Source organism: Paramormyrops kingsleyae, chromosome 2, assembly GCF_048594095.1.
Source record: "Paramormyrops kingsleyae isolate MSU_618 chromosome 2, PKINGS_0.4, whole genome shotgun sequence".
NCBI lineage: Eukaryota > Metazoa > Chordata > Actinopteri > Osteoglossiformes > Mormyridae > Paramormyrops > Paramormyrops kingsleyae.
The window spans coordinates 10,322,780-10,343,139 of NC_132798.1; the positions used below are offsets into that span (position 1 = coordinate 10,322,780).

Here is a 20,360-nt window from a genome sequence, read left to right on the forward strand (position 1 = left end):
ACACTGATAAGCATTAGCAATTTTTATTGTCAGTACCGATACACCGATTCAGCAACAGAATTATAACACATTAGACTTTTATATTCAATTTACCAACTTAGGCTTGTTGAGCAACACTGAAACACCGATTTCAAATGGGTAAAAGAATTATTTATATTTAGGAAGCTAGCCCAAAACACTACCTCTAAACTTAATAAAATAAGAAGGTCATCAGTGAAATAAAAGCAATGAACCGTTGTGCTCTGCCTTCTATGATGTCATTGTACTGAATGTTACTGAGCAACTTTTCCAAACACCATCTGCCATGTTTCTGGGCAGAATGAGACATTTATAGATTTTATTCATTATTTAATCATATATTTGCTTTATTTTAGTAGTAATGCATTAATAATCAAAGATTTAACAACAAATTTAGCCTTGTTTGTACCTATAAAGATAATGTATGAGCAACTGAGGTAATATAGGATCAATCTATGTATTCAGCTAAAAATTCTAATATACTTTATACATTTCCGTGTTACATTGCCATACTGTATTTTACTTCGTCACACCTGTTCTCAATTGGCTAGCATCTGTAATATGATCAGTTATCCACTACTCTTCAAATGTTATACATGGTTTGTTTCACATGTTTAAAGAAAAAAACAATGTAAAAATATCTACAGTTGGCATAATTACCTTTGTGAACCTATCTTGCCCTGAAATGGCCTGGAACCCATGCAGGGTGTAAAGCAGCCTTGTGCTCTGTGCTGCCTGGCCTGGGCTCCAGGCCCTGACCAGGTTCAGTGGTTGGAAGACAGATGAGTCCATAGTAGTACTGTACCTAAAATACTGCTTAATTTTTCAGAAATAACACATAGCAACAACTATTAATGTCTCCATCTTGGCCTAGCCTATATATACCAGGATGCACTGGTATACACAAAATATTGCATGACTTTGAAAATTTAAATAACTTGCTTGGCTGCATCTGTTGTTTTTATAGTAATGATTCGGTTGCATTAAGATTTCTTGGATTTTGTAAATAATTATAACTCATGAATATTGCAAATTTATTTCAGATCTTAAGCAGTTAAGTCATCGTGCTCATTCATACTTAGTAGAGACTGAAACGTTATACTAAATAATGGCGGTTAATAGCAACATTCAAAACAGCTGGAAGAATAACCTACACACAGCACTAAATGTACGTCATATGCAGTCCCACGAGGGATTTTAATTTATGAATTCTTCTGTGGTATTTTGATGGTCACAGTCTTTACTTCTGTGTATTCCTCCAGACCATATTCACCCCTGCATGGAAGACAAAGGAAAGTGCTAAATGAGTAGTTGTTTACCTCAGTGCACTACATTTACTCCGCTTGAGCTTTTCCACAGTGAAATGCAAGTGACCTTTCAAAAAAATAATGATACACTACATAGACTATGAAAATTTTATATTGAAATCATGTCTATAAAAGAAAGAGGTAATCCTATTCATGTGTAATGACGGAAATAACTTACATTTCCCTTCCGTTTCCTGACATCTTATATCCACCAAACGGGCACTGAGAAGACACTGCGCCATAGCAGTTGACCCTAAAAAAAACAAGAAAATGGAAACAGCTTGTAAGTCAGTTTACTGATTAAATGTATTTTCTACAATGTCTCTTGAATGTTAATATGCACCTGCAATGAGAACATGATTATATCATTTTCATATAAATGTCTGCTTAATTGTTTAGATGACCCAAAATTGAACTGTTATCAGTTATCAGCTTTTACACAGTTCAACAATCTGTGCTGTTTTTCAGTCTTTTTAAGGATTAAAGGATTGCAAAAACAAAAGCCCTGCATTCACTAATAAGAGATTGTAGCCTCCAAAATCACACATCATTAAATTGAAACCAAGGCCAATACAATGTATAAGACAGGGATTTTGTGGCCCATACTCTATTTTATGGTTCCATGTATCCATGACAATGAGGCTTCGAAACCCATTGTCAGCAGGATCACTGTGCACTGTAATTCACTCCAGGGTTTAAACCAATAGAACCCAACAAATAACTATTGAGAAACGGGTCAAACCAGTTATTTACAACACATGGTAACTTTATCCGCTTTGGATTTTTAAAGCCTTTTCTATTTATATCAACAAAAAAACTGGATCAACATGGGTTAGGCAAATGACATTTCTTCCTTATTCTTTTTTAAACCTACATTAGCACTGACATCGTCACTCAAATTATTGCTCTGTCACCTGTCGTAAAAGACAGAACCCTTCCGTTTCAGAGAAGAATGTACTTTTGGCAAGAGGAGAAAGGTTAAGTGTATTACAAGGCCCTCGTTTTCAAGCCCTATGATAAAGTGACAGTGAGTTCTGAGAATGAGGAGGAGAGAGTACTTTACAGGAAGTCAGAGGGCCAGAGTGACTGCATGCCCAGAAGCCGCTCTGTCAGTGAGACCCAATGGACGTCTATTTAGATCCGCTCCTCTGCTGTCTTATACCTCCTGCTGCGAGAGGACAGTTGCGGGCTTTCATTTCTTTATTTGATGTATACTACAAGGTTACACCATCTGAGCTCAACCACAAGGTCAGCATTCAATGAACATAAAACAAGCTCTGGCTTCATCGGTAACACTTTACTTGACGGGACACAAATATATTATTAAACCATTACTTATGCATTAATTAATCACAAACTAAGTCTTAGTTACATACTGATCTCATGTTAATTCATCATTAAGGGCTTTGTTCCTAAAAGGATGGCGGATTTTTCTCACTGGAACAGAGGCCCTTGTCCTTAGCTGAAACTGCCCCAGCTCGATAAAAAAAAAAAAATGGGTAACACTTTACTTGAAGGGGCACAAATAACGTTGTAGTACACTCTTACTTAATGTATTAATTAACCAGAAACTAAGTGTTAGTTACATACTGATCTCATGCTTGCTTATCATTAATCCATCATAACGGTTCATGTATTTCATACAGTTACTGTATTTGCTCATAATTTGTACTTGTGTAGTAACTGAGCGAACAATGCTACACGGCAATAACAGCCTCAGCGAACAATGCAACACGGCAATCACAGCTTCAGCGAACAATGCAACACGGCAATCACAGCCTCAGCGAACAATGCTACACGGCAATAACAGCCTCAGCGAACAATGCAACACGGCAATCACAGCTTCAGCGAACAATGCAACACGGCAATCACAGCCTCAGCGAACAATGCTACATGGCAATCACAGCCTCAGCGAACAATGCTACACGGCAATCACAGCCTCAGCGAACAATGCAACACGGCAATCACAGCCTCAGCGAACAATGCAACACGGCAATCACAGCCTCAGCGAACAATGCTACACGGCAATCACAGCCTCAGCGAACAATGCTACACGGCAATCACAGCCTCAGCGAACAATGCAACACGGCAATCACAGCTTCAGCGAACAATGCAACACGGCAATCACAGCCTCAGCGAACAATGCTACATGGCAATCACAGCCTCAGCGAACAATGCTACATAGCAAACAACTTTTTTGTGAGTCACACTCACACTAATTTCTTCAGGTGGTGACATAAACTTCATGCGAACTTGTCCAAACAAACTAGTAACACTTTACCTGACGGGGCACAAATAATATAGTATTACACTAGTACATTACACTAATGCATTAATTAACCACAAACTAAGTCTTACATGTTGACCTTATGTTAATTCATCATTAATGAATCATGACGTATGTTTTACCTCAAGCGATTACTATACAGTGGTACCTCGGTTCTCGAACTTACTAGAACTCAAATTTCTTGAAAGTCGAACAAACCAGTTTTACCTAGAACTCGATCTGAATATCAGAAGTCGAACCGTGAACACTGATCTAATATAAATTGTCCGCACCAGGTGATGAGTCATACTACAATGCAATTCTTACTTGAATGCCTTCTTCACAGACTGGACGATTAACCAAATAAAGCAGCGCAACATTACAGTAACTAACAATAAATAAACCACTAACGTACGTGTACTATTAGAGCATTTATGTCATTTATTTCAACTTCATTTTACCAGGTAAATTAACTGAAAACCAGTTCTCACTGCATAATGTGATATTCGGGAGAAATAGCAGATTACGCATCGGAACTGCCTGGGATACAAACGTCATGCGTGTAACTAAACTCTTCATCCAATAAGGGCAAAGGTGTGTCGTCACGGAGACGGTTCCAGTTTGTGCAGTAGGGTGAGAGGTCACAATGCATCTAACCGTAATGCACTGCGTCAGGATCAGAATGCGTTGCTTTAAGCCAGCGCTGTAAGCAAGTCGAACGCACCCAATGACCGGACTGGGGTAACAAACTGAAACGTGGACTTAATACAGAGGACTAATGACAACAACCAGAAACAGCTGATCACATGGGGATCCCACACGAGGTTAACGAGGGGGCGTGGCACATGGAAGGAGCGGACGATCGGGGAAGGACAGGGGTAATGTTGGGATAAGATCTTTATCGATTTGGAAGCCATTAAGAAAAAAATGCTCTTCTTGTTTTATCCTGTTCATTTTGTGTTTAAATCCTAAAAAAAAAAAACATATTTAGGTGTAATTTTGGGGGACTGGGAACCAATTAATTGGTTTTCCATTATTTAATATGGGAAAAATTCGATCAGAACTCGAACTTTTTAGGATTCGATCCGGAATCCGGAACGGATTAAGTTCGAGAACCGAGGTACCACTGTATTTGTTACTATAGCTGTTAATTCTGTAAACCTTTGTGAACTACTGAAGAGCTACTAAGGAATTACTGAAGGAACAAGTCATGAATACACATGAAATGCCAATGTAACGTTTTCTCATCATTAATGAATCTTAGTGCAACTTTTAGTAACTAAGTAGCAACTATCTTTGTTCTTGATTTAGTCATAATATGTACTTCAGTAGTAACTGAGTTATTACTAAGTATTTGTGCCCTGCCAAGTAGAGTGTTACAGAAACACAGCACCCCCAACCTCAAATACATTCTTGTGCTAATGATGGCTACCAAGTTCCCGGTGTCTTTTCCTCCAAAAGAGATGTTCCACAAAGGCTGCGCAAAACTGGTATCATTCTTCAAAGACCAAGTAATACATTCCAAAAATCTGTTTGATCAAAAGAAAACCACTCGAACCCATGCAACACTGAAATCCTTTAATCTTGCAATTGTCATTGAATTTGAGTAGCCAGTTTTCTTACCAGACTGTACCAGCCTGCAGTGCAGAGGAGATGGTGAGTGCTTTGTTAAGGTCGTTGGTGAAGAGTCCTGCTGCCAATCCGTACTGCGTGTTATTTGCCCTCTTAATCACTTCCTCAGTACTGCTGAACTTCATTATCTGCTGGACTGGTCCAAATATCTAGTACAAAATAACATTCTTGTTCACATTGACATTCTTGATCTCATAAATAACTCACGTATTACAGAGGCTGAGCTAATAGCTTCTTCTTAATTAGCAAAGGTCTTAGCATGAGTGTAGAATGTTCAGTAGAACGAGGTAGCTATGGAGAGGCCTGGCATTGGTCCTCCATGAAAGCTGACCTGCAGATGCCCCCAAAAGGTCTGCCGGAAATGTCAAAGTGGGGGGCAGCTGGGAAACGTTCCGGCTGCCCTTTTTGGGGGGAAGGCTGGGAAGTGTTCCCCGTGTGTCTCACGGAGCGCTCACCTCTTCTTTGGCGATGCGCATGTCATCGGTGACATCTGAGAAGACTGTGGGCTGAATGAAGAGGCCCTTCTGCCCCCAGGCCCTGCCACCGCACTCCAGTTTTGCCCCGTCTCTCTTCCCACTTTCAATGAGCTCCAGGATTTTATCAAACTGTTTCTTATCAATCTGAAAGACCATGTGCGTCACATAAACCAAAGACTTTATCAGTCGCCTGGTGCAAAACATGAATAAATATCAATAAGTTATTCTTATCTAATCCCTGATATAACTCTAAACACTTAATGAAAAGCGCATTGTTTACAAAATATAAAGTGGCTACTCTATGTGACATTGGCTATCGCTTTGCAATGCCTGAAAAACAGTTTTTTTTAAATTTAAGACTAATTTCATACCCGTCGTCAATACTAATTAATACACATGGCTGACTAAGGGGGGCTGACGGGGTCAGTTCCCATCACATTTTCCTCCAGCCCCTCCTAAAAGTGTTCAGACGGTTACAAATGTTTTTTTTTTCCTTTTTTCATTTCAATTCTGATGCCAAACCAGAATCTGACACATTCACAAGCTCGCCCAGTATCAGGCCTGTCAGTTTAGCGCTATAGCCCAATACCTGTGGTCCCTGGTCCACACCAGGTACTAAAGGGTTTCCCAGGACTCGCCTCTTGGCACGCTCCACACTCCTGCGCACAAACTCCTCATAAATGGGCTCTTCCACAAACACCCTGGACCCTGCGATGCAGCACTGGCCCTGGTTGAAGAACAGGCCATGGTGGGCTTGCTCCACGGCATGTTCCACTGCGCCAGTTCGGAGGGGAGACAGGAAAGATCTCAGACAAGACAATTAAACACTGGCAATGCATTTTCTGTTACTCTGAGATATTATGGACAGTGAGAGACCGTTTTATTAATATCGATCAAAAACTCATCCAAATCCTTCACAAACGCTGAAAAATAAAACAGCCATTGAAAAATTTCTAAACATATTTCAATGCAATCTGTAGAGGATCTGAGACTGCTGAGGAGAGTTTATAAAATGCTCTAACGTTCGCATAATTAGTCAGAATCATGGTTCATTTTTAATTAATTTGCAACCAATCGCAATTCGAAAAAGAAGACCCTGTACTGATCATGATTTGCATTCACTGTTAACAAATGTGTTAATATGGAAATGACACGGAAACTAAAGCTGAACTACAAACATAGAAAAATATGACTCACAGTCACAATCTGCAAAAACAATGTTGGGACTCTTTCCTCCAAGTTCCAGAGTGACACGCTTCAGGTTACTGTCCCCAGCTGCCTTTTTAATGAGTTTTCCAACCTGCAATGAAGGCAGAGAAATTAAAAAATGAACCACTGTGCTTCACTATCATCCATATATCATCCAGCGGTGTCAGGCCACCATGCAAATTCCTTAATCAATTTAATAAATCTTTTAAATTATTACAATAAAATTTTAAACATAAAATAAAAAAAAAAAAAATAATAGGCAAATAAATAGCTCCAACATAGCGCTCACAGTACAACGGTCTTTCCCTCTACTTAAAGGTGTCAGATAAATGTAAATAAATAAATGAATATGAGTAGCACAGGGCCAGCTTCTATCTGAGGTGTGAGTGGAGGCTCAGAAAGCACATGACATACGTTCGTGGAGCCGGTGAAGGCCACTTTGTCAATGTCCATGTGATGGGCGATGGCATGGCCTGCTGTGGGCCCGTACCCCGGTACGACATTTACAACACCTGCGGGAAATCCTGCCTGACAAAAGACAAAAGGCCACAAGTCATCACAAATGATGTCACTGCTTCTTAATTTTTTTTTTACAAAGAAAATGTGGTCAAACAAACTAGTCAGGAAATCAATGAAGAATGAACATTGGTGTGACAAATTATGGGGAGAACATGGAGACTCCTCACAACATGGGGAGATCTTCGGAAGAACATGCAGATTCCTTGCAACATGGGGAGAACATGGGGAGAACATGCAGACTCCTCACAGCATGAGGAGAACATGCAGGCTCCTTGTTGCTTGGGGAGAACATGCAGAGTCCTGGTAACATGGTGAGAACATGGGGAGAACATGGGGAGAACATGGGGAGAACATCCAGACTTCTTAGTTTGTGGGACTCTGCTGTAGCCTCACCTCTTTGATGAGTGCTGCCATGTGGAGAGCGGACAGAGGCGTCTGCTCGGCCGGTTTGATGACCACGGTATTTCCGCAGCACAGTGCTGGGGCGATCTTCCATGTAAACATCAGCAACGGAAAGTTCCACTGCGCATGGGTCACAGGGAATACAAAAGAACACGTCAGTATGGAGGCTTACCTGCTGGTGTGCAAATATTCCAGATAAATTTCGTGATGATAGTGTAATCTCTTGGGTAAAGAACAAAGCCCGGTATCTGCACTACTCACCGGTATAATTTGACCACACACCCCTATTGGTTCATGCCGTGTGAATGTGAAATACTCGCCATCTCAAACAAAAAGAAAATCAGCGCAAAATTAATGGATCTCTTATTGCATGCATGACATCATGTTCGTGGTATGTAGGTGAAGGAGCTGATAGCCCACGAAGAGCGGCAATGCTGTGAACCTGAAAGGCCTTGGTAAAGCTATTCACGCAACACAGAAAAGGTACATACTCACCTACTGGGATCGTCTTCCCCTGAATCTTGTCAGCCCAGCCCGCGTAGTAACGCAGTGTTTTAATTGTACCAATCAAATCCGCATAGTAGGCAGTTAGGAATAGCTTCCCCGAGTCAATGGCCTCTAACGTCTGCGTTCAACAGAGAATAGTCGCATGAAACAGGTTTCGCTTATTATTATTATTGTTGTTATTTTTTTTATTATTATTTATTCAATCAGGGATGAGTGAATGATGCTCTGGACAAAATGAGTCTCTCAGGAAACTGAAAACATTTCTTCTTTCTCATAATAAGTATTCCTTTATTTCTAGACAGTGACGTGACAGTAAGAGGTGTGCAGGCAGCGCTCCGTTCGGGTGAGAAGGGCCTTACAGCCAGTATCTGCCGGTCGCGCTCCACCAGGTCAGCTAGCTCGTCCAGCAGACGGCCACGTCCTGAGGCGTCCATCTGACGCCAGGGAGAACCCAGCTGGAAAGCCTGCCGGGCAAATTTCACAGCTTTGTCTATGTCTTCCTGCCAAAACAAAAGAGATCAATAAAAGATGATGTACACATGGTGCTTCTTAACATAAGGCCATATTTAAAGTACTAAAGAGTCAATTCTTCTTTGCATGTCATTTGTCTTTTGCAAAAATTGCAAATCAATATAAGCAGTATTATAGTAAAACTGATACCAAATTTAGTCTGTGCCACCTAAGTTTACATTCTTTTTCTTTATCCTTTATATCCTTGCTGAACAACCAAAGAGATAATACATTACATTGTTCTGAGCTATTTAAAGCTGCAATGAAGCAGAAAAATGTCCGATGTGTAAGAATGTGATCGCAGAGCTCTGGGTCTTAGGTGCTCTCCTAGTTGCCATTGTGAATATGTTTCAGTCACGCTGCCTAAACAGAACACAGTATGTGCTCGCAGCCAGAAAATACGCATTTCCCCTATCCCGTGCTCACAACGAAAACCTCTCTGATTACTAATTCACTTATCCCACCTGCACTGATTAAAACATGTCTTAGGTTACCGTTTAACCCTGTCCTTCTGGGAATGTTTACAGTGCCCCGCCTTTTGTGAAAGGCCAACAGCCATTAGCCTACCGCTTCCTATACACTGATCATATTTGCAGGGTATTGATGATGATCAGCTCCTTTTTTATGTTCCTGTGTCTGCAAATGCACTGAATAAGTTTAGGGAATATAATGAAAACGAAAAAGGAAGATTTCTATGCAAACACACTATGGTATACACTTGTAGTTTTCTATTGCAACCAAATTCCAATCACTGGACATAGAGAAAATAAAACACTGAACATTATTGAATATTAAGATAAAATTTTGTGAGGCTCTGATTATTCTTGCCTGTATTTCATCACTCTTCTGTCCGTGGCATAGCTGGAATTACAGCCTATGGGATTTGGTTCTTGACAAGTTATGGTTGTACATGCAATTACTTAATAGATGTGGATGCAATTTTAATTATTTTCCACTGAGTTTGGTGAGGTGGTTCACTGATGGACTTTGGCGTAGCCAGACAAACTCTCTGGGTGACGGGTAAGTGGCTGTTTGACTCACTCACTTTGTCTCCCTCCTCGACCTCACAGATCAACTCCCCGGTGGCTGGGTTGTACACTGGGATTCTCCTTCCGCAACTGGAATTGTGCCAGTCATTGTTGATAAATATCTGCAAGGGCAAAAACAGGACAAATTCACACAATAAGGATACTAACATTTAGTTCATATTAACCGCTGAAATCTGAACCTTAAACAAAAGAAATCTACATAAATTCCAAAGCAGAAAGTTCATACGAGAAAAAAATATTTCTAACACATAAATATAGTAATTCATGATAAATAACTGTAACAAGGAGTTGAAATTAATTGTTGGATTTCCATTTTAATTTATGCTGAAAATGAATGCAATCAAATAAAAAAGACATTATAAAATTTTCTTAAACATAAAACAAACTGCATGGCTAAATGTAGATAGTATTTAATTGTTGCAATATCTTTCATGTTTGCATGGAAGTTCAGGTTATGTCTGAGTGTAAAAACCTTTCAATTTAAATCAGTGAAAACAGATATAAACACACACACACACACACACACACACACACACACAGATATATATCCACTACATATTTAAATCTTTTTAACTGTCTGCCATGTTGCTATGAGTAGCTATGACAAACACTGATTACATGTTGGAAACAGCCTTTGGTTTCTATTATGCCATAAAGGAATTAATGATTATCTTCTACTGCCAGACTTCAGCCGACTTCTGAAAATCTTTTGAATAGTTTGAAAAGCAGCTAATGCTCTAAGTACTGTTAGAAATGTAACAGAATTGTTGAAAAGAACAAGTTTTTGCATAAGTAATACTGCATAACTTTAAATGCTTAAAAACAAGTTTCAAACTGCGCTCGCAAAAATAAACCAACTCATAATCACATTCCACACCCTAATAATGGCTAATAATTAAAGTGCCCGCTGCCACTGACCTTGGTGTACTCAATCTTAAGGTCACTGACTGGTACAGGCAGTCCTGTGTCCACAGAAGCAGGCGCGCGCTTGTTGCCATTGTACCGGCCATCACTGGATTCCTTGCTCATGGTGTGTTGCTGGTTTTCTGAAACATACAGGTGCAGCTCAATGTGCTGGACTAGATCTGTTAACCCGCAGCATGCATGGGGACAGTCATTGGAGGATAGGTGGGCAAACAGGAATGGTTAATTTGCATAGTTGAACATGATTGGATGGAAATAACACTGCATACAGAACTTTGTACTTCTCTATCAGAACTTATACTTACAAGAGGAAATTTGTGGTTGTACCTGCTCATAAAAGTAGTAGAATATTACAAGAAGTTGTCCTTTTGCTGTGGATGAAACACACAATAGCTGCTACATAATATTAACCTTACGATAATTATTTTTACTGAAAATAATGGGCAATACTAAACCTAGAGACTTAAGATTTATGGTGATTTGTTATTCAATACTCAGAATTGAAAAGGGTGCTACAGAATGAAATATTTCAACATTAGTAAGAAAATAGCTAAAAGCACATTAAATATGTATAATCATAATTGAATATTTTGTATTTTGTACAAATTAGTTACTATTTGAACATTTCCATTGTATGATATAAAACTGGGCCTAAAAATGTTGGGTCATGCGTGTTTGGTTAACAGTTTGATGACAAAGCTGGTAGCCTATTGCTTAACAGGATTCAGTTCAAAGTTATGGATTGGCTATGGTTTTGTCACCTGACCTGAATCTGAGAACGAGTTGAAGTTCAGGTGGTTTATCTACTGTGACTGAAAGATGACATACACTCAGTGCACAATGATGAAAGGGAATTATTTAATAAAATTATTTATTGATATTTAAATACTACATATTATGTTTAATTGTAAAAAAAGAACATCATGCAGGATAATTCTGAACCATGTTTAAATTCTTAGTTTTTGCGTTTTAATTAACATGCAAATTGAGTTACTGTTTAAATAATTAGTTTAATAAAATAATGAGGAGCTGAAACATATCACAGCTAAATTAGCGTTACATTATTTTTATTTTTAAATTTTTATTTGAATTGTATGCCTGGCCTTAAGTATGTAGATACACAAAAGGTTTCCAAGTTTACGATGTACTTTCTATACACATACGACTGTCTGTTAAAAAAAAAAAATCAACATTTATTGATTTTTTTAAAATAATACTTCACTAAATAACCTGAAAGAGTGATCTGTCTTTTGCTTTACTGATTGTGTTTGTTCCTCTTTTAATCTGACATAATTTTCCCTCCAAAAATTAAGACAGTTTATGCATACATAGAGATGCATGCATAGGGAAATGGCCATTAAACAGAGACGTATTGAAATAAAACATGATTTTAAAAAAGTATAGCATTTGTTAAATGAATACATTTTAAGAATACTTAAAGCGTGAGTACCTACAATATGTATTATACTCATTATCACCAGGGTTTAAAGTTACATAGTAGATTATTATAATAGATTATTTTGTGCAAATGTGTTGCATATTAGCAAATGAAAAAAATATAATTTTAATAGGCTCCGGACCCTCTGCGACCCAGAAGGATAAACGATTTGGAGAATGGATGGATGGATGGATATTATTCTAAATTAATAATCACTAAACAATAAAACTTAAATAAGGATTATTGTGAAATTGATACAGAAATTATGTGTATTAGCTTTCTCTGTTGTCTCTCAGCCACTTCAATAATATATAAATTATAGACTTATTGTTTTTAGAATATTTGTTTGCAATACAATTGTTTCTTTTTCTTGGCTTATATTAACAGATGCCATGGCTGCACTAACAATTATGAATATACAACAGATCTGAAAACATGTTATCATTATAAAAAATAAAACGATACATATTTAAATACTTTTCTCCTGTAGTAAATATAGATTTCCAAATAATAAAGAATTACACTGATTCCGGGCAAAAATGAATATGAAACAATTTTGATAACAGGGGATATTTAGAGATAGACTTATCTTAGTGATGACATATGAGAAATCACGGAAATCAACCTTACCTTTGCACAGAGAAAGAGACTCCCCAACAGCCTGCTCGTCAACATCAACCACTGACATCATCCAGTGGAGCCTGCGGAGAGCTCTTAAAACTCAGTCGTGCAAATTCACTCTCTCTATATATATGCTCTTGGGTTAAGAGTCCACTCTATACTGCACCCAAACAGAATTCAGGGAGTCGTGCTCATCTCATTGGGGGTCGATGCTTCAAGCAAACACTTTAATCAGCATTGAATTGGAACCAATTCACATGATTCACTTTAAAATGGAGCGTATTGTAAACTACCCGCGAGCTACTTCTGCTGCCGTTCACTTTCCTGACCATGTAATGCGTATTGTCATTTTGACGTGACGGCCACATCCCTTTCTTCATCACCTCCATGCTGATCCAATCCACTTATTTTTTCCAAAAGGGATTTAAAAAAAAAATTAAAGGAAAGGTTTTTACACCACATCAGAATTTTACATGCCAGTTTAAATACAGTAAAACTTAATAATTGGGAAGATGTTTGCTCTGATAAGAACCCCCCCCCCCACTGGTTCACCGTCTCCTTGAAACAATGAGATCACATGGCTGCGTCTGGTGCCTTCCTATTTTTGGGCTGCACTTACCCAAAACACTGCGAAAATCCTTTGAGAATTATCTGTGGGCTGGGACAACATAACCTTTCTGATTAACCCTAGTTAAAATAATAAAACTGACCACTGAGTGATGTTGCGGAATTCTATGATCTGAAACAAAAGGAAGTCATACCCGTTGGCTATTTTCTGCGTGCATGTGTAACGTGGAATCTCTCTTTGCCGAGGAATGAAGCATTAACTTTCTTGGTGCTGTGGGAATGCAAGCTTCATGTATTTCTTAATGCAATGCTGATCTTGGTCTTTAAAAGGGCAGGTACTGTTATAAATGAATTTGTTCTGTTTTTAAAGAAAAAAATAGGCTGTCGTAGTATTCTAAATTAAAATTTAAATTAATTGCATAAAAAATAAATAAATAAATGTATACATATATATATATATATATATGCATGTATATATATATATATAAACACAGCCATGGTAAGTGTTACTTAGCTACTATTTAACTCATAAAAACACACTGCGACATTTAAAAGGTAAAAGGACTACTTGTCTGGAGACCCAAACCTCAACTATGAACTCATTAACGGTGGCTGACGTTGACCAAATCCAAAATGGCAGTTGTATAGTGGTATATCGATTAACATTCTCTGCACTGGCTCATTTGCGTGTGAGACAGAGAAGATCCTCATCAGGAGCCAGTTTTTTTGGAGTCTCTGCCGACTCGACATGGCCGCCCCGTGATGCTCGGAGACTCCTGGCAGTGCTAATGACATGCGGGAGCAGTCTGTGTGCATGTGTGTGTGTCACTGAGGAAAACGGGCCCCGGTAGGTCAAAGGAGGTGTCATGTCCTGACAGCAGATGGTGATGCCTGATTGAGCCTGAATGGACCCGACGTTCCTCTGGAAGGAATGAGAGAGAGAGCGAAAGAATGAGGGGGGATGAAGGAAACAAAGCGTAAAGAAAGGAAAAGAAAAGCAATCAGCTGGTTGTGAGTATATTGTGGAGCTGAAGACCAAATTAATGCAAGAAACGGAAGGTTAACCTAAAAGAATAGCAATTTTATATTGCACTCAAAGTTACAATTCCTGATACTCATGGGTGGAACTACTCACTCACTACTGAGTGTGACACACTTGTGTGTTACAGATCCGTTACACCACGTTATATAAGTAAGCAACTACCCCTCCCAGGAAATCATATGATTAAGGATTCAAAAACTAATTCATAAAGCATTATAAACATGGCTATAAATATTCATCAAAAGGCATAACACATTATAGCCATGTTTATTATGCATTATGACTGCTATGAAACTCTCATATATAATGTACTATAGACACCTTTATAATTCAGTACCGAGCATCCGTAATGCTTATACTGACCATTATAATGCATTATAAAGATATCTATAGGACATTATAGATGAGAGTTCATAAGGCAGGTATAATGCATAATAAACATGGCTTTTTATATTTATATTTTAATATATTTATAGCCATGTTTATAATGCTTTATGAATGCATTACTATTTGCTGTAAATGTGTTTATAAATTACTAAAAACATGGCCTTAAGTAAAGTTTTGCCACAAATTGCCGTTCCTCTCTGCCTAAAATGATTATTTTTTCCCTCCAGTTTTGTATTTGCAGGATCAATGTCTTCATTTATGTTGGGGTCTCTTCTGATGAATATGTCTGCAGGATTGAACAATGTCAGCTTTGCCGGCATTGAATGAAGCCAGCTGTATGCCCATTCTGGCATACACATAATCAGTTTGTATTCAGCACCATTTTAAATCCTATACAAGTGACCAGGAATCTCTTTACAATATTATTATTATTATTATTATTATTATTATTATGTGCCTCACGCCTCCACATTTGGGGGTCTGAATCTCACCTTTTCTCGCTGTGTACAGTCTGTTCTGCTTGTGTGCTCTGTGTGTTCGATGGACTGTCAGGCTGAAGGGGGTGTACATTTCCATGTGCCTTATCTTGTCTGGGATATCTTCCACCCCCGCATCAATTGGATGTTCACTCCTGGCACCCATATAAAGAGCATTCTTCCAGAAAGTCTCTCCTTCTTTTGCAACCATTATTGTCATTTCCTACACACTGAATCTTCTCGTAATATGACTAAAATAAGATTGCTTTAGTTGGGTCATTTGCGCTTCAGCTGAAAGTTCAGGCTTGATTTGATCCAGAAATCTAGTCATTTGTTTTCCTTGCAGTCCATAGTATTCTTAGAAGTTTTTGCCAGGACTAAATTGCTGGTCAGACCTGACATCAGATCTCACAGATGAACCTGTGCTGGACTTTTACTGATTGCCTTGAAGTAATACTGCGGCAAGAGTAGTGGCTCAAAGAGTAATGAAACAATGACATTACACAAGAGTTTTGCTATTTTGATATTAGTTTAGCAGATCTCTAGATGAAAGCTTTAGAATTTCACTTAAAACATTAATTACTTCTTTTCTGGAAGCGATGGCTTCTGAGCAAAGCAAATGTGCTTGGAGTTTGGTCAGTATATAGCTCATTTAAAGAAATATCTATATCTTCGGGTTGGCGGTGTGGATTAGAATCTGCCAGGAGGGACTGCAGTGTGTGTAAAAAGACTCTGTTCAACCGCACTTCAAAGCGAAGCCGGATCAGTGGGGAACAAAAACGGGCACGACAGAGCGAACTAAGCTCTTTCTATTCACCATCACGCTAAACTGAAATGCGGCCGTCTGAGGAGATGCCTGCCTAGTGTATGGTCAACTACAATTTCGGACAGCTCTAGGCACAATGCTTTTTATCTCCCAATCATTTGGAATGGATTTACAATTGTTCAGGAATGGCCGGCTCTGGGCACTCATATATCTATAATACAAAAAGCTATTATTAAACACTTCCTTACCTCTTCACCAGCATTTCGAATCATGACATAAACTCCATATAAAGCTATAAGCGACCACCAGGGAACGTGAGGCCCTAGACAGTAATTGCCAGTTGGAAACGTTTCCTTCCTGCTGTAAACCGGCCACCCAGGAACGTGCAGGATGTCTGCAAGCTGCCGCCCGCTTCAGAACAAAAACTAAGTCGCAGAAATTTCAGATATACTAACGTGCAAAGAAACAAACAAACAAAAAAATAAATACATAAACAAACGAAAAAGTATATACACATACCCTCGAGCGCTTAGGGGTTTTCCCCTCCCGTCCAGTCTGACTCGGACAGCTGCGCTCATATTACCCTCCTGCTTATGATCCAAAATCCCTTCGCTTTTCCCGTCTCCTTCATAGTTTTCATAAGCGGACTTCGAAGTAACTTTAGGTGAGTGTACTAACCTTCTTTGTAAATAATACCGATAGAACAAATAATAACCAATTTAATAATCAGAATTTCGTGGTTTATCGCTTCTTGAAGACACTGTTTGCAAGTCAATGTATGAAATGTTTTGATATGTATCCAAGCATACGTCTGCGATAAATACATACATGTACATACACATAACGCAACTTTTTAGAGACATATATTTATGCATGCTGACGTAGGCTACTGCTTTATATAACTAACAAAATTATGCAGAAAGCTTGACCAGCGAAGATTGGAATGCATATAATACAAGACCAGTCAAATCCTGTCTATATATAGTAGATGACACTTGTAGAAATTCCGGCATTTTCAACAGGTTTTAAAACTTGGTTTTTGAACTCAACTATAGTACTGTTTCAGTTCACTGAAATAATAACTGTGACGTGCTAATAGTTGTATTAACAGACCTAAAAATGCAGATCCGTTAAGCTTTATAAAAAGCTACATGAAATTAATATGGTCTATTGATTTTTCTTAAATTATTTTTATTAAACGGATTATCTTGTCAGATGTAGTATGAACAATTAGCATAATTGTTTAAAAGTTTCTTGAAAGACATCACATTTTATAACATTATCAATAATCTTCCATCCATCCATTCATCCATACATCCATCTGCCAGCTGCTTATCCTGCTTATGGGGGCTGTATTATTAATATTTATCATATGCATTTATTTTTTAAATTCTGACAGGTTTTCTGGACTAAAAATAACCACCAAGATGTTTTTATCTCAAGACTCATTTTGGCCATTTCCCGCTGAATATTGAGCCTGCTGACAATGAGCCTATTTGCTCTAACTATAATACTTGCCCTGGGAAACAGAACACAGAAGGACAGGCATCTGAGGAGGCCTCCCAGGCCTATGTCCTGGCCATTCATCGGCAACCTGCTGCATGTTGGCGATCAAATACACATCTCTATGACCAACATGAGGGACAAGTATGGCGATGTCTTCCAAATGAGAATGGGCTCAATTGTTGTGGTGGTGCTGAGTGCTTATGAAACCCTAAGGCAGGCCTTGGTACAGTACGTCAAGGAGAGAGCTTCGCAGGGAGACCTGAGCTCTTTTCATTTTCGGCTGTGGCCAATGGGACCAGCATGACATTCAGTGAAAAGTACACGGCGAAGCTTGGATCCTCCATAAGAAGATCTGCAAGAATGCTCTGCGTAACGTCTCCCAGGCCGAGGCAAAGAGTTCCACTTTCTCCTGCCTCCTGGAGGAGCACGTCTGTTGTGAAGCTTCTGAGACGGTGGACAGACTCAAGGAGCATTCAAATTGTGAAAGCGGCTTCGATGCCACCATTGCCTTGATTACTTCTGTTGCTAATGTAGTCTGTGCCTTGTCCTTTGGCAAAAGGTACAGCTACAATGATGAAGAATTCCTCAACATTGTTCAAATAAACAATGAAGTCCTGAGGATTTTTGCAGCTGGAAACCTGGCAGACTTTTTCCCCATTTTTCGTTATTTTCCAAGCCCATCTTTGAAGAAAATGGTACATCACATCCGTAAAATTAATGGCTTCATGGAGCAGAACTTTAAGGATCATCTGAGGACATATGATAAGGTAGACTAATGTCCAAACAAGTCAATTAATTCTATGCATTCATTTATTAAATGGACAGGGAACATTCCTTTGCAGTGACTGGACTCACTGTACACTGTAACAGTTTGCTTATATAGTAAAAGGAAGATTTATTATCGCTGTGGATGCAGAATTTCACTCTGGATGAAACTTTTGATGACTGGTATAAGTTTGTATAAAGAAAAAACTTAATAATAGATCTTTAATCCATTAACATTTTTTGCTAGTATTCAAATAGTTTACATCAATGTAGAAATATATATTTATGAAGTATGCACAGGAAAGAGTTTATATTATGGCAAGCAAATTTATAATGTTGAGAAGTAAATAAAAAATAAACAAAACAGTTGTGCTCGCAGAATTGCATCCGAGATATCACTGATCCTCTCATTGCCCTGTGTGAAGACAGAGAAGATGGGAAGAAATTTACACTCTCCAACACACAGATAGTCCACACCGTCATTGTTATTACGAGAACAAAATGCGTCTTCTAAATTTTCTACTAAATATGAATGGATAAATATGCTGTCATGATCCGTTCCGTCCGCTCCTGATGTGTGCCACGCCCCCTCATTCTCCACGTGTTCTTTCCCGATCGTGCCCAGCTGTTCCTTGTTGTTTCGGCTTGTCTATAGTATTTAGTCCGTGTCTGAGTCAGTCTTCCCCAGATCCGTCATTAATGTTCGTTGATGTTTGTTGGTGCCTTAGTCCTGTCTGCCCGAATAAATCCTCGTTACCTGACGTCTTGGCTGATTCGCCTGCTTCCCTGCTCGCCGCCGTTACCAGACGTAACAGAATGACGGATCTCGCCGACGAACCTCCGCGGATCAAGGACCAACGCCTCGATCTGCTACAAGAGGTTATATACTGGCTGTCCCAACCAGAGATCCAGGAGGATCCTGTGTCCCTGGACTTAGCCAGCCGGAGCGGGACTCTTCTTGAGGAGATCACCCCGCTTACGGAAGCATACGTCATCGCAGACGTCCGCGATAATTTACGGCAGGTGTATGAGAGGATAACGGAGAGGCGGCTCCAGCCGCTCACCCTCTCCGCGACAGCCCTACCTCAACCCTGCCATGGCCGGAGAAAGAAGAGACGTAAGGAGAGGTCCCCGGAAGCCCAACCGGTGATCTACCTGAGGGCATGCTCTTTCTCTCCGGCTCCTCTTTCCGTCGCCCCGGAGGACATCACAGCCACCGCGAAGGAACCTTCGCGGGCAGCTGCCCCCTTCGAGGGTACGCGGCTAGCCCTTAAAGGGGCCCGGGCCGTCTGGGACGCTATTCCCCGGATCCCCGAGGCCCTTAAAGGGGCAGCGCATGCACGCCCGGCGCCGATCCTGGCACCGGTTCCTGTCCTGCCTGACCCGCCTGTCCTGCCTGACCCGCCTGTTCTTGCTGACCCGCCTGCCCTGCCTGTGGTCCCTGCTGCTGCTGCTGCCGTTGCTGCTCTGCCCGCGGCACGACCTGCCGCAGCTGCCGCCGCTCTGCCAGCGGCTACGCCTGACCCGCCTGTCCTGCCTGACCCGCCTGTCCTGCCTGACCCGCCTGTCCTGCCTGACCCGCCTGCCCTGCCTGTGGTCCCTGCTGCTGCTGCTGCCGTTGCTGCTCTGCCCGCGGCACGACCTGCCGCAGCTGCCGCCGCTTTGCCAGCAGCACCGCCGGCTCCGAACTGGCCTGCAGCAACAGCCGCTACTGCCGCCGCTCTGCCCGCGGCACCGCCTGCTGCTGCTGCCGCCGCTCTGCCCGCGGCACCGCCTGCAGCTCTGGCTGCCGCTCAGCCCAAGGCGCCTGCCGGGGCGCCCCCTGCTGGACTCACGCCCCGGGTGTCTGCTGAAGCGGCCCCTGCAGCTCCGGCCGTCGCCACTCTGCCCGGGGTATTCGCTGGGGCGGCCCCTGCTGGTCGCCTGCCCTGCTCGCCTGACCTGCCCGTCCTGCTCTGCTCGCCTGACCTGCC

General features: G+C 40.5%; 3 protein-coding genes across 4 annotated transcripts in view; 1 reads left to right on the top strand and 2 right to left on the bottom strand.

Moving 5' to 3' along the window:
- Window positions 1-7: 7 nt before the first annotated feature.
- On the bottom strand, window positions 8-16,709 carry LOC111839365 (aldehyde dehydrogenase 1A1). 2 transcript variants are annotated; one of them, XM_023803211.2, is made up of 16 exons: window positions 16,636-16,694; window positions 16,365-16,541; window positions 12,888-12,958; window positions 10,814-10,941; window positions 9,892-9,996; window positions 8,696-8,836; window positions 8,325-8,454; window positions 8,091-8,152; window positions 7,821-7,949; window positions 7,323-7,436; window positions 6,897-6,999; window positions 6,289-6,473; window positions 5,679-5,843; window positions 5,215-5,372; window positions 1,504-1,578; window positions 8-1,293 (listed from the first exon to the last, which is right to left on the bottom strand). In XM_023803211.2, exons 2-16 carry the CDS (start codon window positions 16,376-16,378, stop codon window positions 1,221-1,223), a joined length of 1,653 nt encoding a protein of 550 aa, XP_023658979.1. In that variant the 5' UTR covers window positions 16,379-16,541; window positions 16,636-16,694; the 3' UTR covers window positions 8-1,220. The 2 variants fall into 2 exon arrangements, with proteins under 2 accessions (XP_023658979.1, XP_023658977.1); XM_023803209.2 differs by lacking the exon at window positions 16,365-16,541 and having other exon boundaries at window positions 16,636-16,709.
- On the top strand, window positions 16,487-18,597 carry cyp1d1 (cytochrome P450, family 1, subfamily D, polypeptide 1). The gene is given in 4 exon segments (XM_023803215.2): window positions 16,487-16,780; window positions 17,516-17,845; window positions 17,848-17,943; window positions 17,946-18,597. Coding segments are annotated over 3 exon segments (792 nt in total). The 5' UTR covers window positions 16,487-16,780; window positions 17,516-17,602; the 3' UTR covers window positions 18,399-18,597.
- Window positions 18,415-20,360, bottom strand: part of LOC111839362 (uncharacterized) — a 32,079-nt gene continuing 30,133 nt past the window's right edge. The window contains exon 23 of the transcript XR_002837082.2: window positions 18,415-18,802. The gene's annotated coding sequence lies outside the window, so the exon portion shown is untranslated. The remainder of the gene's footprint in view (window positions 18,803-20,360) is intronic.